Source organism: Pseudoliparis swirei, chromosome 24 (assembly GCF_029220125.1).
Source record: "Pseudoliparis swirei isolate HS2019 ecotype Mariana Trench chromosome 24, NWPU_hadal_v1, whole genome shotgun sequence".
NCBI classification, from domain to species: Eukaryota; Metazoa; Chordata; class Actinopteri; order Perciformes; family Liparidae; genus Pseudoliparis; species Pseudoliparis swirei.
The window spans coordinates 9,788,293-9,805,246 of NC_079411.1; the positions used below are offsets into that span (position 1 = coordinate 9,788,293).

The 16,954-nt window shown below is 42.6% G+C and overlaps 1 protein-coding gene across 1 annotated transcript in view; it reads left to right on the forward strand.

Moving 5' to 3' along the window:
• The window catches only part of bnc2 (basonuclin 2), a 97,598-nt gene extending 80,872 nt beyond the window's left edge, over positions 1 to 16,726 (forward strand). Inside the window, exons 4-9 of the mRNA XM_056408781.1 lie at positions 2,016 to 2,572; positions 2,738 to 3,297; positions 3,346 to 3,596; positions 3,675 to 4,414; positions 10,995 to 11,154; positions 11,254 to 16,726. Coding sequence (XP_056264756.1) covers positions 2,016 to 2,572; positions 2,738 to 3,297; positions 3,346 to 3,596; positions 3,675 to 4,414; positions 10,995 to 11,154; positions 11,254 to 11,820 — 2,835 coding nt within the window. The 3' untranslated portion in view covers positions 11,821 to 16,726. The remainder of the gene's footprint in view (positions 1 to 2,015; positions 2,573 to 2,737; positions 3,298 to 3,345; positions 3,597 to 3,674; positions 4,415 to 10,994; positions 11,155 to 11,253) is intronic.
• Positions 16,727 to 16,954: the final 228 nt, after the last annotated feature.

Genomic DNA, 16,954 nt, shown 5'->3' on the forward strand with positions numbered 1-16,954 from the left:
TATTCCTATTAAATACTAAACAGAGACACTATTTATTAGGATTATACAAATTGCATCTAGAATTGTTCATGCTTCTAATCAGAAATTAATAACTTTTTGTGTCACTACAAAACATTTATAGACTTTTCTTAAGATTTTTTCTTAAGAAATGCTCTGGTTGTAGATTTATTTAAAGATTCACTTTCTTATCTGCTTTAATTTTTTTTGTTTCAATTAAATCAAATAGAAGTATTAATACCCAGATGGCCATGCTGTATAGAATAATAGTGCCCAGGCCAGAATTTAAAGTCATACCTCCAGGCAAAAACTCCAGAGCGCACACAGAATGAAAGTGTAAAATGTTTTTTAATGTATATATTAGAACAAATACCCCAGTGACTATTGATGTTTCGTCTCAGAAGAATCTATTTCTTCAGTATATCTGAGGGCATGATATGAAAACACTCAAACTTTTATTTTCTCTGTTTTTCTGCTCTTCTTCCTCTGTGTCTCTCCTGTAGTATCTTTCTTTCAATGCTCTCATTTAACATTTATCTTCTGTTTTCTTCTTCCGGAGCCTTTGTGCTTTGTGATGTTGTTTTTTACAGCTTTCTACTCAACACCAGAGTTTCCATTTATCTTTTATAGATGCCAGTAGCTAGAAGCACATATGAAATGTTACCATTTCACTGTGACTAATTGTCATCGCTTGCGTTATTCCCTTGATGTCACTGAGCCTAGTTCCCCAGGAACCTGTGTGTGAAGTATTTACACTATGTCTCTCTGTCTAGCCTTTTCAAGATTTCTATCTTGTTCATGCAAACATGCATATCATAACATATTATATAACAAGAGGACAATTTCTATCCTATTTGCAGTAACGCATCAAGTAATGTGGGTTCATATACAAGAGGACCACATGCACTGGCTCAAACATAGTAATTCAACCACAAACAAAATTCTCACGATGTGCCAATATTATTTTCCTTGAAACCCTTGCCATGTCTTGATATTAACAATGTGCACATTTGCAAGCAGTCTAAGCTTCTTCTTTTTTTCAACCATTTTTAAACATCTCCAAAAGACACCAACAAAGTCAGGTCGGAATAATTCTTGTCTCTCATGATGGAAACTTGATTTTCACCATTCCAAAGCCTCCAAAATACAGGAACTGTAAAATCGAAAAGTTATTAGAAATTATCTTTTGGAAATGTTTGTAAGTTCACATATCTGCTGTTTTTCATTGGTAGCCACTGTCAACAGAAAATGTATCAGTCGACAGTGTCCTAAATATAATTAAATAATTAATAATATTATTTAAGGTTGTGCATCTGTCAAACCCAATAACATATTTATCCTTTTGAATGCTCATTATTATACAAGCATGATACAGTAAATATGCAGCCTGCCAAAGGAAAGGATCACAGGCTTAATGCCACTGTCAAGGTATACACAAACCCAAGCTTTTATTTTTTTTTGCTCTTTGAATGTCCAAAGTCACTCCCTGATACATAGTGTAGCAGTCCCATCCTCCCTCAAGCATTTCCCTGCCTTATAGATGGAGAACACACTGAGAAAAATGCTTGCCAACGAAGGTGCGATTAGTGGCTTGCATTAATTATGCTATTATTTCTACCATTTCCTCTCTTGCTAACACAATGTGTGTTCCCCTAGGTGCAGTTTGTGTACTAGAAAGAGTTCACATCTTTTACAAAGCTGTTTAGTCAGTCTCCCACATAAATATGCCCACAATGTCACACAGAGCTGCTAATCACCCAACCGTAGTGTTTTATTAGCCGAGATTCACTCGGCCCACTGTCATCATCTTGTCATTAATGATCAATTCCTCAGGGATGATTTCTCGAAAAAAGTGATTTTCCTCAAACCTCTGTTACTTGTTGCTCCAAGAGCATCTGAATTCCATGTACAGAGGAGCTTGCCCTTACATACCTTACACCTTCTTGACCAAACTGATTTTGCACAATCATTAATGGTTTCCATTTTTTCTTCTCTCTTGTCTCTTCTGGGGCATCTAGGATACTGCAGGCAAGGTGCTGGACCGCTGGTCCATCATGTCCCGAGAAGAGGAGATAATCACCCTACAGCAGTTTCTGCGCTTTGGTGAGACCAAGTCCATTGTAGAACTGATGGCCATTCAGGAGAAGGAAGGTCAGGCAGTTACAGTTCCCTCCTCTAAAACAGACTCCGGGATAAGAACATTTATTGAAGGCAACAACAGGTCCCGAAGCCCAGGGATCCTGACCCATATGGAAAACAACAGTAGCCCATCCAGCATTCATCATTTTGAGAATATCCCCAACAGTTTAGCTTTCCTCCTGCCCTTCCAATACATCAACCCAGTCTCTGCCCCCATGCTCGGCTTGCCCCCCAATAGCCTGCCAATGGAGCGGTCTGCTCTCCGGCTCCAGGAGCCCAGCCTGCCAAACCAAGGTGAACAGGTGGACACCAGTGAATCAGAAGTGTCCCTGTCACCCTTCCGTCAGAGCCCTAGTCGTGGAGCCATGGGAGACATGAACAACATTGAACCCAAAACAGAGCCCAACCACAGGGCATCACCCATCTCACCAACCCCGTCTACCCAGCAGGCTCAACAGCAGCAACAGCAGACACAGCTCCCGCAGCAGCAGCAGGACCAACAGCAGTCCCAAAATCAACCTCAGCAATCCAACAGTTTGAGTGACCACCAAGTCCACCACCAAGTCCACCACCATTATGTGAAGGACGAGCAGTCAAAAAGCATCTCCCATTCTTCCTTTTCCTCCAAGATGCATCGCATGCGCCGCATGGGATCCACCTCACGCAAGGGTCGTGTGTGCTGCAATTCGTGTGGCAAAACCTTTTATGATAAAGGTACCCTTAAGATACATTATAACGCTGTACACTTGAAGATCAAACACCGTTGCACCATTGACGGGTGCAATATGGTCTTCAGCTCACTACGCAGCCGCAACCGCCACAGTGCTAATCCCAATCCACGGTTGCACATGCCCATGCTGCGCAATAACCGCGACAAGGACCTCATCCGCTCTACCAGTGGTACACCCGTCATCTCAAGCACCAAGAATGGTAGCTTTAGCCTCACTAGCCCTGGAAGGCCACCACTGGGCTTCACAACCCCACCGGTGGACCCTATGCTTCAGTCACCCCTGCACAGCCCACTGGTGTTCCCCTCCCTGAAGTCAGTGCATCCTGTCCAGCCAGTGCCCCCGTTCTACCGCACACTACTGTCCCCAGCGGACCTCGTCAGTCCGCCAGTGTCACTGCCCACCAGCCCCATCCTGCCCACAACCACCAACAGTACCAGCTTGATGGACCATCAACAACATCTCTTGGCTGCTGCAGGAGCTTCACACAATAATGTTCATATGTCAGAGGTGGGATCCATATCCCATCGCTTGCATACCCATAATGCCAATCACGACCTCAACACTGCCGGCTGTGAACCCACGCCCAAAAAGAAACCTCGCAAATCAAGCATGCCAGTGAAGATTGAGAAAGAAGTGATTGATGTGGCAGATGAGTACGATGACAAAGATGATGATGACGATGACATCCGCCATAATCACCACCATCACTCAACGCTTCTACACAACAATGTCAAAATGAATGGTAACTGTAACAGCAACAACAACAGTGGCAGTGGTACTGGAAACCACAGTGGTGGTAGTGGGCAGCAATCCCCTTCGCAGGATGAGATGAGCCCCGGCCTAGCTCTGAGAGGAATGATGAGACAGAGTGAAGATGAATGCAGGGAAGGGACTGGTAGTGAAAGCAGGGGTGGACATGATCATCAAGACTCTGGCGAGCTTCGTTGTATGGGCAGCTTCACCTCTGAGGACCAGGATCATGAAAGAGACTTTGAGAACGAATCCGAGACTTCTGATTCCAACATGTTCTACCGCGATGAGCTGATAGATGTGGACGAACAGCAAAAACACAGTCGGGGGGGAAGGTGTATGGACAAGGATCAAGACGATGAGGGTTGTGAGGAAGCCCAATTGAGAAAGGAAATGGAAAGCAAGAGTCATTCCTCACCTTCCCCTCATCAGCCCCCTATCAGGGTCAAGGAAGAACTCAACGATCCTACTTACGACATGTTCTGCATGGGCCAGTATGGCCTCTATAATGGAGGAATGGCGGCGGCTGCTGCTGCTGCAAGCATGGCTGCTCTACATGAGAGCTTCATCTCTTCAATGGGATATGGTGCCAGCCCACCCAAATTCCCTTCTTCTCAATCACCCGAGGGAGACCCGTGCTCAAGTCCTGACCCCAAGATCTGCTATGTGTGCAAGAAGAGCTTCAAGAGTTCCTATAGCATGAAACTGCACTTCAAGAATGTGCACCTCAAAGAGATGCATGTGTGCACTGTGGCTGGCTGCAACGCTGCCTTCCCTTCCCGGCGGAGCCGAGACAGGTTAGTACAAAAACATTTTATTTATTAATGCAATCACAGGTAGGTTCAATTGAAATACTTAATTTAATATTGATCGTATATTAGAATTTAAAGCATTTTTAAATCTACAGAACATACCAGGTTTTTTTTTTTATAGGGATATCGTGGTTTCATAAAAAGTCATCAACAGATATTTGTGTGAGAAATGTCACTTTTCATTTCATGTTAAAAACAAGATTTAGCTGCAGTATTTTAATACTGTATGACATCTAGGCTATCACTTAACATCTGTTAACTAATGCAACACAAAAAATGGTTTCAGGGACATCTGCTCCTTGTCAAGTCAGAGTTCGGAAGAGTAGGGTGTCGGGATTAAAAACACATACACACACATTCAAACAAGCACGAGGCTGTACCCATCAACCCTGCAGCTGCAGTGTGTTGTTTACCTGCCCTCCCAACCTCACCTTGTGATAGAGAGGTGGAGGCGCATATATTAACATAGACAGCGGTTTGTCAAACCACTGCATTTATTAGCGCATTAGGAGGTGAGGCTAGCTATATTCACCTGGGCTTGTTAGCACATATCAGTCCCACACACTCACTCCGCAGAATATATTGGAGCAGAAGTGGCAGCAGGTTGATGCCATAACGTATGCTGGAGGTACATAACATCACAAGTGCCCTGGGCAAGCACAGACTCCTTCAGGGATTACAAACCACTGGAGTTGTTTTTGCTTCATGGGAGCACTTTTAAGAGTCGTATTGGCCAACATCCAGACATGGTTAATGAGCAGAATTTCTCAATCCTTTAGATGTAATCACTTTAATAATATCCTTTAGAACCGCAAACACCTCTCTTGCTTAAACTCTCTATCTTTTTAATAGAACTTAGCTGTGTTGTATAACAACCTTACTCAATCAGTTGTCATCAGAGGAATAGAAAACAAATAAATACACAAAACAAAAATGATATGTGGCACTTTAATTTAAGGAAGGGGACAGTTTCAACATACTGCTTGCTACCAATTGGTCAACAAATCTTTTCAGAGGGAGCTTTATGTCTTTCCTTGTGGTGTTTTGTCTCACCAACACACTTATTTCCGCCCCGCCACCCTATGATCCGCCCAAACTGCTCCTTTTCCAACCCGGGCCTTTGATTACATGTGTGTTTTTGGTGGCATCTGTTCCTACCACGGTTTGTTCATTAACAGCATGTAAAGGGAAGCAGGTGATTCTGGGACTATTAGATGGATGTGGGAGGGGAACAGGGGGAGCAGAGCAGGAGACAAGGTAGCGTTAGTGAAGGTGAAACCCTGCTGCTCACCTGACGCAACTGTGCCGACAGCAGCACGATGACAGGAAGGGTTATTATAGCATGCATTGCTCAGTGTGGTGTACTGCCACCGGTTTGTTAGACAAGGCTTTAGGAATAAAGGATGCCTGAGGCATGATCGACCTGCTGTGTAACATGTGTATGCACAGATACACACATGCAGATACACACATCGACAAACAGATGACAGAGAAAACTATTTGCTGTTCTCGACACCTTATCTCTTTATAATTTATTTGTTAATGTTGTCAAACAGTTGTTGTATTATTAATTGCCTTACCTGTATTTTAAAAAGCAGGATGAGAGCTTCACTGTAAATTATAGGAGAATCTTAATGGAAGATAGGTTACAAGTTAGAGTTTTGTAAACTGGAAAAAACATCTGAATCTAGCTCCATTGGTAAACAGCAGACAGTGATCAGAATTGCATTTAGTGTGAAGATGGAGACAGTGATTCAGACTTTTTGTTCAGTTATGTAACGTAGTCCCTTTATGCTGGAATCGGCTGACATGACCCCACAATGGCTTATGGAAACTGTCACTAAGCTCAATAAGGTGACAACAGAAAACATAAAATAATCATACTGTGTCAACCTGGATGTTTGTGTGTGTGGCAGTTTGACTTCATGATGAATCACCAGCATGTAAATGCAATTTTAACATTACGTGGCAGAACATATGGGGGATAGAGACCATTGTGTAGCTAAGAGTGCCAATTGCTGTTGTGAACATGAAGCACCTTTAAGGCTGAGGGTGTACAATATAGTTCCAGGTGGGTGAGACCTAAGCACACTATTGTTTCCATACTTTTCCCGTGGGGGATACATTCCTGGTCGCATATGGGACATATTACTTTGCCGCTGGTTCAACCAGGGAGCAAAAAAGCAGAAAGAAGGGCTTGACAAAGCTCGAGGAATCCTGGAGCTTTGAGATGAGTCAATACACACACCGGGCTCGCATTAAATCTGTCCCTGGGTCATCTTCTAATGACATAATGTAAATTTGAGTGTCATGGTGGCAATAAAACAGGGAATATAATTTAGTAGTTTTCATAAGCGCACACACTGCATGAACGAAGATGTTTCCACAAAATAATGTTAAGAATGTGCATTACATGAGTCAGAAATGATAAATCAGGAGGTCACCTCAGATATAAAAGAATGGAACATTTAATACTTAACACAAAGTAATCCTATTTAAAAAAGCAAAATAAAATATTTGATTAATAGCCACATTGACTTAATAAAAGGACGGTAAACCAGGAGTTATTTGTTGTTGTTTTTGCAGCTAAATAATATATGCTAAAGCAGTATTTTAATATGCAACCCTGCCTGGCTTCCTCTTCTCAATTCCTCCCGAACACAGCTGTTGACATCCAGCCACAAGGAAGTCCAAGCCCATCTGCATATCTGATTAGCCCATTGACCGGGTGAAAAGCCAAAGGCACGTAAACACACCATCAGACACCAGCATCAAAAGCTCTCGTATCAAAGTAAAGGAGAAAAAAGGAGGAGAGGTCATTTGATCTACTGAGAAAAACAACCAAGAGGAAATGACATTGTCAGAGTATAGGACGGCTTGCGAATGTGCTCCCACGGCAACAACGTGTTCGTATCACTAGTGTCCGTTCACTTTGGATACCCGACTATTTAAAGACACAACGCATTAGTTACACATACACACTGAGGAATGCAGGAAAGAATAAAGGATTTAATGTGCCTTTAAGCAAGCATGTAAATGTTGTCTTTTGAGACCAACATAAGAGAATGTGGGGATGTGAGGTTTTACGGTGGGGTGTTCTCCCAGCCTCCAACCTGCCTGCTAGCCGGTGGTAAATGATTGCATATTTATTGTGGGGAGCGAGCAGCGTCGGCAGAAGTGTTGAAGAAGCTGCATGATTAACTGCTGCATAGACGCGCATACCAGCAATCATCACTATTATTGGCCTCGTTATTCATGTTGTTGTTAAACCTTTGACGAAACTTGCCTCACTTATCTCTTTTTCAACTGCTTGTCCTGCTTCTCTTTTTTAACCTTCACGCCAACACTTTAACTTGCTCCTATGTCGCTGAAGCGAGTAGCTCCTTCCACATTCCCATGGTGCAGAAGTGCGCATGGGCCACTGCAGAGAGAGTGAAGGTTAATTATGTTGGAGAGTCTCTTTGCTCCCCTCTCCTTCCTCTCTCTGTCTCCCTCCCTTCCCCTCGGTCCCCTCCCGGCATGGGGTCCGGCTCCACCGCTTCACAATTAGCTCTGTGTTTGTCTCTTTTAAACAAAGGGCACGCTGCTCATAGAGAGAATATGTAAGCAAAAGCCACGCACGCCAGATCAAAATATCAACCCATTCAAATGCCGGGAAATGATATAACACCCCTTTAATTTATGAGAATAAGAGGAATTATTCTATTCGGAGAGAAATAACGTAATTAATTGAATTCTAGAACAAGAACATGTTTTTTATGATATTTTTAATGTATATTTAATGTCTATGCAGTTATTTATTTGAGGATGTTTAAATCATTGTTTGCAGCCCGTGCTCTTGAACACACTGAAACAATGAAAGAATACACAGCAGATCGAACAGTGACAGAGAGTGATAAATGTTGCCAAAACTCTTGTCCTCCCACTTATACCTAAAACCTCATAACACACCCCAAATGACAGGAAAGACAAAGAACCACTCGTGGCAGTTTAACACAACTCAGCCTCCCCTCTAATTTACACATTATGAGTAATTTAGACAACACACACACACACACAGAGAGAGAAGAAACAGGGCAAGGGCCATCAGACAAACCTAAAGATGATTAACGCCGGTTGGGACGAACACACTCTCGCTCTACCTCCTCTGCACAGTCACAAATGGGCTCTCTGGAGGCCTCCCCCATCTTTTGGGCAAAGATGAGACTGTCAAATTGGTTTGCCAGCCACATTACTGGCCAACAGGGAGGTAAAGATGGAGGAGTGAAGGGGGGGGGGGGGGGCACACTCAGGAGTTGGGTTTGGGGGAGGAAAGATAGAGCGTGCAGAAGTGGAGTGATGGAGGGGAGTGGGAAATGGGGCATAAAGTCTAAATGTGATAAATTAAGGGATAAGTGCATTATGCCCACTGTGTGTGGATTCAGCGGACTTATTTAGATTTTTTATTCCAAGTAGGCATTACCAATACAGGACTTACATAATAATGTGTATAGAAATGATCATAAACTGGCCTCTTCTTCTCCTCTTCATCTCTTGAGATTAAATCATTACCAAATGGTTACAAATGATATACTGTGCGTCATAAAATGCCTTTTTTTCTCTTCAATTTATTTAATTTTATTTTCATATACCTGTTCAGTATAATACAAACTGTCGTAAATGTGACTATTATTTATATAGATATTGCTGTAATATTCTAACAATATGGTGTGCATTTCAGAGTATTTAAGATGGCTATAGCGCAGACTACTTACTGCATGATATTTAACATGTTTAACTATCATATCTGAAACTGAGCTAGACATGGTTAACTTAGAGCTTATTAGCAGTGAGACGGTGTTGTTATAGAGATGGAGACATGTTGCAAAGGACCTGCCTACCTGAGCATCATCAACAGCATTCTGAGCTTCAGGCTTAACTGAGAAAAGTTGTGGCCCCCTTCATGTCAAAGCCTGTTTGGTATCCCTGCAGACATCGTCCCCATTTCCTTATATACTGATCACTGACTACAGCATATTTCAGACTGTTTTAAAACACTCTGACCCCTCACAGACAAGCATCCACACATGTGTTTGACAAGGCTGGGATTCAGTCATTGAATTATGACTCCCATATATTGTAACCATAAGTCAACACCATATGGCTGCAACTGTACTATCAAAGGACAAAAAAGAACAAAGGATTTATAAAGTCGTTTTGATCGACGTTCTGCTATATAAAAGAAGTATATTTTCAGTTTTTCTCACACACACACACAGACATGCATGCAGGTGCATACACACACACATGCACACACACACACGCACGCTTGCACGCACACAGTGACAGCCACGGCCAATCGATTTGCCACGCTCTTTCTCCTCAATGCTGACGATGCTTGAGTGGACGGGTTCCTGGTTGCCTGGTTCACAGAAAAGGGTCCCTCAAATGAATGTATTTCTACCTCTTGCAGGACAATGTCGGATAGGGAAGTAAATAATTAAAGGAAAGGGACCCTTTTTGACTGCATCAACCCTGCCACTGCTGGTAAGCTCTACTATCCATTGTGACTCCATTTTTGCTCATCCTGCAAAGGATGACCGATTTATTTTCTTTTTAATTTTTTGTATCTGTTTTACACAGTCGTGCCCTCCTTGCATGGAAACCCCTCACATTAAAGGAACTGAGTGTTTGCATATTTTTTTCTTATTTGATGTAAGTGCTTACTGGATATAAGAGGAATGGGCCTTGTGTATGTTATACCAGATGCAGTAAATTAGCTGCTTACGTTATGTTTCTATGTTATGTCGTGTTTTTGTGACATGAGTGCAGTTGGTCCCCTTTTTCTCAGTCTGACTTGGTCACTGTGAAATTGGAGCGAAAAGGCATCGACTCAGATCTTTAAAGCTCATTTCACCTTGCATCTTGGAGCATGGCTTTGTTTGCTATCTGAAATTCGCACTAATTGTATCTTGGCTTTAGCATGGCACTTGTTACTTAGTTTCTTTCATCAGCTGTAGTACATTGTGTGATACAGTTAGCTTTGTGTTTGGGAAAAATGCCCATCTTAATTAAATCCAGGGCTACATAAAGACATGTTCATTGAGGTGCTCGATTAAGCCACCTCCAATAGGGAATGAATGCGATAATGCTGTCAGGGCCTAGTGCTAATATGCTATCCAGTTCCCCTCGATTATCACATTACCACAGCTCGAATCAATTGATAAACTCCCATTCAATATGGTGGAGTATTTAATTGAGTCAGAGTCTATTGGATTTGAGTGCTGTGCAGTGCAGACATGCTGACAGCGGTAAACACTGGCAGGATGCTCTCTCTGTGCAATCTTTTTATGAGGAGAGCTGCAGGATGAATTTCTATTTCTGTGTTGCTGTCTGTGTGTGTACATTTTTAACAATAAATATTAAATATTATAGCCTGGTACAATTTCACCGAATTTGGATAAGTTGACAATATGAAAGTACAAATACATGTACTTCATCACTATGGCTATCTTATATTTGAGAGGTAATCTAAATTGCTCATTCACTTGAGCCTTCTGATTAACAACTATGTCTCCCCACACAGGCACAGCTCCAACATCAACCTGCACCGCAAACTGCTGACCAAAGAGCTGGACGACATTGTCCTGGACCCCCAACTCCCGCCACTGCCCAAGGACCTGCGAGCTGAGTTACTGGCCAAGATCTATGCCGGCCACCACATGGGCTTGGACCCATATGCCGGGATGGGCATCGGAGGCGCCAGCCTCCGGCCCACTGGCCTGAACCACCATGCCCGTTCCCTGATGAGCAGTGAGTATCCCCACCACCCTCTCAACCATAACCTTAAAAACCACCACACCAACGGCTTCTCCCGGGGCCAGCCAGACGACTACATGGTGTTGGACCTGAGCACCACATCCAGTGTTCAATCCAGCAGCAGTGTCCACTCCTCACATGAGTCAGACGAGGGCTGCGACGAAGGCATCCTATTGGATGACTTGGAGGAGGAGGAGGAGGAGGGAGAAGAGGATGAGGAGGGAAACAGTGAGGGGGAGGACTGCTCCCAGCATGCCGAGGGGCAGGCTGAAAGAAGGCATCGGGATGAGACTGGAGAACTAAGAGGTGAAGGACATGGTGAGGGGTTGGAACCCTCCCCTTCATCATTCCTCTTTTCGTCCACCGGGGGCAGTAACAGTGGTAGCAGTGGGATCCTCTGCAACATCTGCCATAAAATGTACAGCAACAAAGGAACCCTGCGTGTGCACTACAAGACTGTGCACCTGCGCGAGATGCACAAGTGCAAAAGCCCCGGTTGTAACATGGCGTTCAGCTCTGTGCGCAGCCGTAACCGACACTCTCAGAACCCCAACCTCCATAGAAACATGCCCTTCTCTACAATGATAGACTAAATAATGACTTGCTACTCGACCCTGCTGTCAGTCGGCCCACTCCTCCCTTCATTCCTCATCCTTATTCCTCCTCAAATTAGCTTTTATTCCCAGCCCAGGGCCATCAAATGCAAGCTAAATGCCTGTATGCCTCCTGCCCGTCCTCTGTAAGTCATTGCAAGACATTTCTATGTCCCTCTATAAAATTCATGGACTCTAAATACAGTTTATTATTGTGACCTTTGACTTTTCCTTCTTTGGAGGAACACGAAGACGCTCTTGCGCATGGAGTTTGCTTTATAACAAAACTCCAGTCTTTTTCTTTTTTTTCATAAGCTCCTCCATCTTTGCTTTCAGACTTCTCCCCCCTGTGTTTTTATGTCAATCTCCAAAGAATCTATTCAAACTCTTATTTGTGAATTTGCCTGCAGAAATGATAGTATTGGAAAAAAAGAAAAAAAAGAAAAATCTTCTTGTTGTATTTGTGTAATGATAGCTTTTAAATGAACCCGTTACAAAAGCATGACAGCTTCATTTGTAAATAATGTCCCAAGAGGTTTTTGGTGTAAAAGAGTTGTGTTGATGGTTGTTTGCTTCTTTTTTCTCTCTCGTTATGGTTTTATGTTACAGTCCAGTACAATACTTCCAGCTATAGGCAAGAAAGAGGTAGCATCTTACTAGCTTGACTCATTTATGTTAGCTCCAAAGACACGTTTTAAACTGAGTCCTAGGAAGAAAAAGAATATCATGTGACTTGTTTTATCTACTCGTTAGATATTCAGAGGTTGCCGGCATGCTCTTTTAGGCTCCCTACACTGATATCATTCTCTGTATTTCTATTTTTTTGTTCCTCTTTTTTTTCTGTCTGTTATGTTTATGAGCTTTAGTATACAAATTCAGTTTTTGCACTTTGCATCTATACAAGGGGATGTGTAATATTATTATAATGAGGACTTTTGCAATGGTGAGGCGTTGTTCGGGGTCATCGATGGCGACAGTGCCAAGGTAGATAATAATACCTTCAACATACTTGTGCCAGTTTGTTTTTGCACGTGCTCAGTTTCAAACACAGTTTCACAACAGAGAACGTCTTGCCTCCCTGAACAAAACCCGAGATCTGCCCACGTCGCTAAACAACGTGTTCGAAGAGCGTCTCCGAAGTCTCTTGCCTCAAAAGGAATCCAAGTGTGACTGAACATAAACTGCTTTTTCACAAACACAAAAGGAGTTAAGTATTGATAAAGTCTCTCTTCCTCTTTTTGTTTCATTTGTGTACAGCTGCCAGTTATGATCCCGATAATTACTTCAGGAAATTTAGCGGGGAAATCTGTGTAAAGCATGACATTATTGTGACACGATGCAAGAACTCCTGTTTGTTAGCACAGAAGGCATATTAATGACAAATATGACTGTCCCATAGATTTGACAACAACAATGAGATAAAAGAGAAAAAAGATGAAAATAGTCATTTAACTGTGACCAAAACAAATACGTTTGCTCAAGAAGAGCTCTTTCAGTGTGACACCATGTACTTAGATCATGCCCCATTGGATTAATATGATACACTTGAGTCTTAAATCTTTTGCTGTAATATTTCCGGTATCAGTTGCCATTGCTGAGTGTCAGCTACAAATGTACTCTTTGAAAAATGTTGCCATTTTCCTGGCTGTTTGCAGACATTTTGAACATGTCCATGACTGTCTTACGGTACAAATATTTCCAGTAACTGGGCAAAGTATTCAAGGGAAGGGGTATTTATTGGTGGGTGATGTATCTTCATGGAGATGTTGTTGTCCAGTATAAGAATATTTTTTGTAAAAAGACAAAAAATAGAGATTGTTCCTCAGTTTGACTTGTTTATCAATGTATTAGCAATGCGTTGTGTTACTATACAAGCAGATCTTCTCTTACTTGACTGGTGCTACACAGAGGGGGAACATATGCAGTCTTATGTGGTGTGCTGTACAGTATTCACAACACCTTACATCCATAACAGTGTTGAGTTCCATTTATATCATTCTTAAGCAATTTTTCAATATAGACATGACCTATTCTAGTGAAATATTTCATTTCTGTATTTTTTTTTAAGACTCCACCTTTATGACACATGCAGGTTTCAGTCCTCTCTTCTCCGAGATAAAGAGAGCGAGACAGAGAGCTGAGGCTGATGGAAAGGTTGCGGAGGTGGAAGGCTGACTAGGGAGGAAAGGATGACAGCAGCGATCATTAAAAATGTGCTGCTTCTCCGTTACCTGGAGGCGAGCGTCCCTGCCATTCCAGCTTCTTCTGTCTAATAACTCACTTGTCACTTCGTTACACTGCCAGGCTCCGAGGTTGCTGACAAGACTGTGACACTGACAGAAAGAGAAAAAGAAGGGAAGATATTGTGTGTGCTCTGAACAATTCAATTTGACCCATTTGTTTGAGTTGAATCCAATTCATCTATTCCTTTTCTATGTGTGCTTATTCTTATTCAGGGTCACTGATAATTTAATTCCATCCTTTTCTCTCGTTCCGTTTTTCTCTTTGTCTGTCAGAGCGCAGTCATTTAACAACCGCCTTACCCATTTCTTCAACCCGCCACTCACTTACCACCTCCACACCCCACAGCGCAGGTCCTACAGGGACACACACTGTATGCTTAAGTTCACCGGACGGCCATGGCATAGGAAAAAAGGGATGGGTAATTGCCTGTTTATCCCAAGTGAATTGAAAATTGAGTACAGGAACCCCTACCTTCTCCCAGGAGTGGGTTTCACTGAGGCGCTTGCTGCCTCATTCATTCATTCAATCCCACCGGCCCTCGCTATGGCAGGAAAAAAAAGTGCTACTCCAGGAACCCTGCTGACAGCTGTCTCTCTAACACACAACCATACAAACACACACACACATGCACACAGAGAGTGGCACACACTCACACACACTTCCTACTTACGGGCAAGAAAGATGACAAGAACAAGATGACTTGTTAACCTCTAGTGGTGGAGGAGATGGGGGCAGAGGAATATTCTCACCACAGGAAATGAAACTCTTGCATCAACATTATAGCTGCCGCTGCCACTACATAGAAAGTTGATATTATATTATGGAGAATGATGTGAGCTAGCACTGAGTCAGGAATGGAAAGTCCAAAGCTTTTATTATTATTATTTAAATTGAAACATCCAGACGATAATTATTGGAGACGTTTTACCGAACAAAGACATTGTTTAATGAAGGAAATCTAATTTTAAAAAGCCTTCAAGATTTTTGTTTTGGACCTCGTAGAATTAAAGGAGCTGTGCGTACCCAACATATCTAATATTATCTTAATGTAAGTGTGCTCTGCCCGAATAACCTCAGCTTCTATGCCCTTCTTGATTTGAGAAAAGTTTTCCAGACTCTACCACTCTCTTTATGTTCTGTTCCTCGCTGTCCATTTCTCAAGCAGCAGCTGCAGTGCATGACCTCTGTCTGTGTACTCGTGTGTGCCAGGCTGAAAACTGAATATCATAGAAGAGATTACAGCACCCTTCTCCCGCCTCCTACGGACTCCTTATGAGTCCTGCATGGTGTTGGTGATGCCAGCGGATCTCAAGAGCTGCAAAAGGCTGAAAACAGATGAGAACACATGCAAACCTCTGGGAGACAGGGAGACTGACGGCAAGAGAGAGAGAGAGAAGGGAGAGACTGTGGAAAGGGATTGGGCTTAGAAAGTGGTCTGGCTGAAGCCTTGCGGCAGTCACTTAACAAGGCAGGGGAGAAAGAGAGGTACATAGGGAGAGGAGAGAGCAGCAGGGCCAGGACTCCCCAGGAGTCATCGCCAGCTTTTTCTAGATTGCCTGCTGGAGAGCGATCGAGCAACCCCTCACATTTTCACCCCTCTCCCTCACGCTCTCCTCTCCTTTGAGAAATGACCACCAATTTCCCCCCCTTCTCCTCCGAGTAAGCCCACAATCCAATCGTTGCCTTGCTCACTTCTCCAAGCTCATGGGCCCAAGTGACCGGGCTGTGGATGCTGCAAGAACACGTCACTCAGAGCGCCTCATTGGCCGAGACGACTGGAGGGAATCTTTAATATTTGATTAGAGCGTCAGGCATCAATTATTCTGTAATTCTACATAGCGGAGGGAGGAGTGGATGGCCAACGGCTGAAGCGGCTGACCTGTTAATCACAGTTCGTTTTTGTTCACCTCACGGATGGCGTGAGTACAATAGGTGTAAGCAGAGAGGATGAGGGGTGACATCGCACGCAAACTGTCCGGTTTATGTAGCTCATGGAACCAAGCGGAATTCGAATGTTTGATGGGACATCATAAGAAATATGCAGATAGAGGAACAATACACATTTGTATAGATGCTTCAGTCTGATGTGAAATGTTCTAAAGAATATACCCTCATTAATTTGAACTGGAACCTGTGAAATGTCGAGAATTAATTCATTTATTGTTTTCCATTGTGCCAACTATATTTTACAGACTTAAAGTATAAATAAGCTTTAAGACCTAGTGAATTTAGATTTATGTTTTCACTTGTGTTTTTGTGTATACGATGCGTTTGCGTCTTAAACAGCCTGTGTTATGGCACGGGCATCTACAGCATTGCATTACTACATCGTCGCACAGCAAAGAACAAACAGAGCAGAGGAGTTTGTGTCAAAATGGTGATTTGGAAGCCTCATGAATACTGTATGTACCTAAACAGGTGTTTCCCATTTGCAGACAGGAGGGAAAAAATGTTCCTCTTTTTAAAAGACTTGTTTCTTTCTTTTCTTTCTTTTTTTGCCTTTCTTGTATTTGTTTCTGTATTATAACTGTCTATCGTTTTTGCATAAAATGCATAAGGGTTTTGGGATGTAAATGGAATTTTATTCATATTTTGTCCAAATACCTCTTGTAATTTGTATCAGAATTCTTGTACAATTTTTATATTAAAGATTTATCAGTCACTGGCATTTTGTCATCGCAATTTTATTCGAATTCTGTTATATTTTGTTTTATTAGAGTTGCTTGAAAAGACACTCTTCTCCATAATGCAGCAAAGAAATGCAGAGCCCCGAAACAATGTGTCAATCAAGCCATTTTAACAAGACACTGATTTCAGCAGGTTTTACCGGGCTCTTAATTGCTCTATGATAAAAATCACAAGGGAAAAGGCTATCTTGACCAATTAGTGG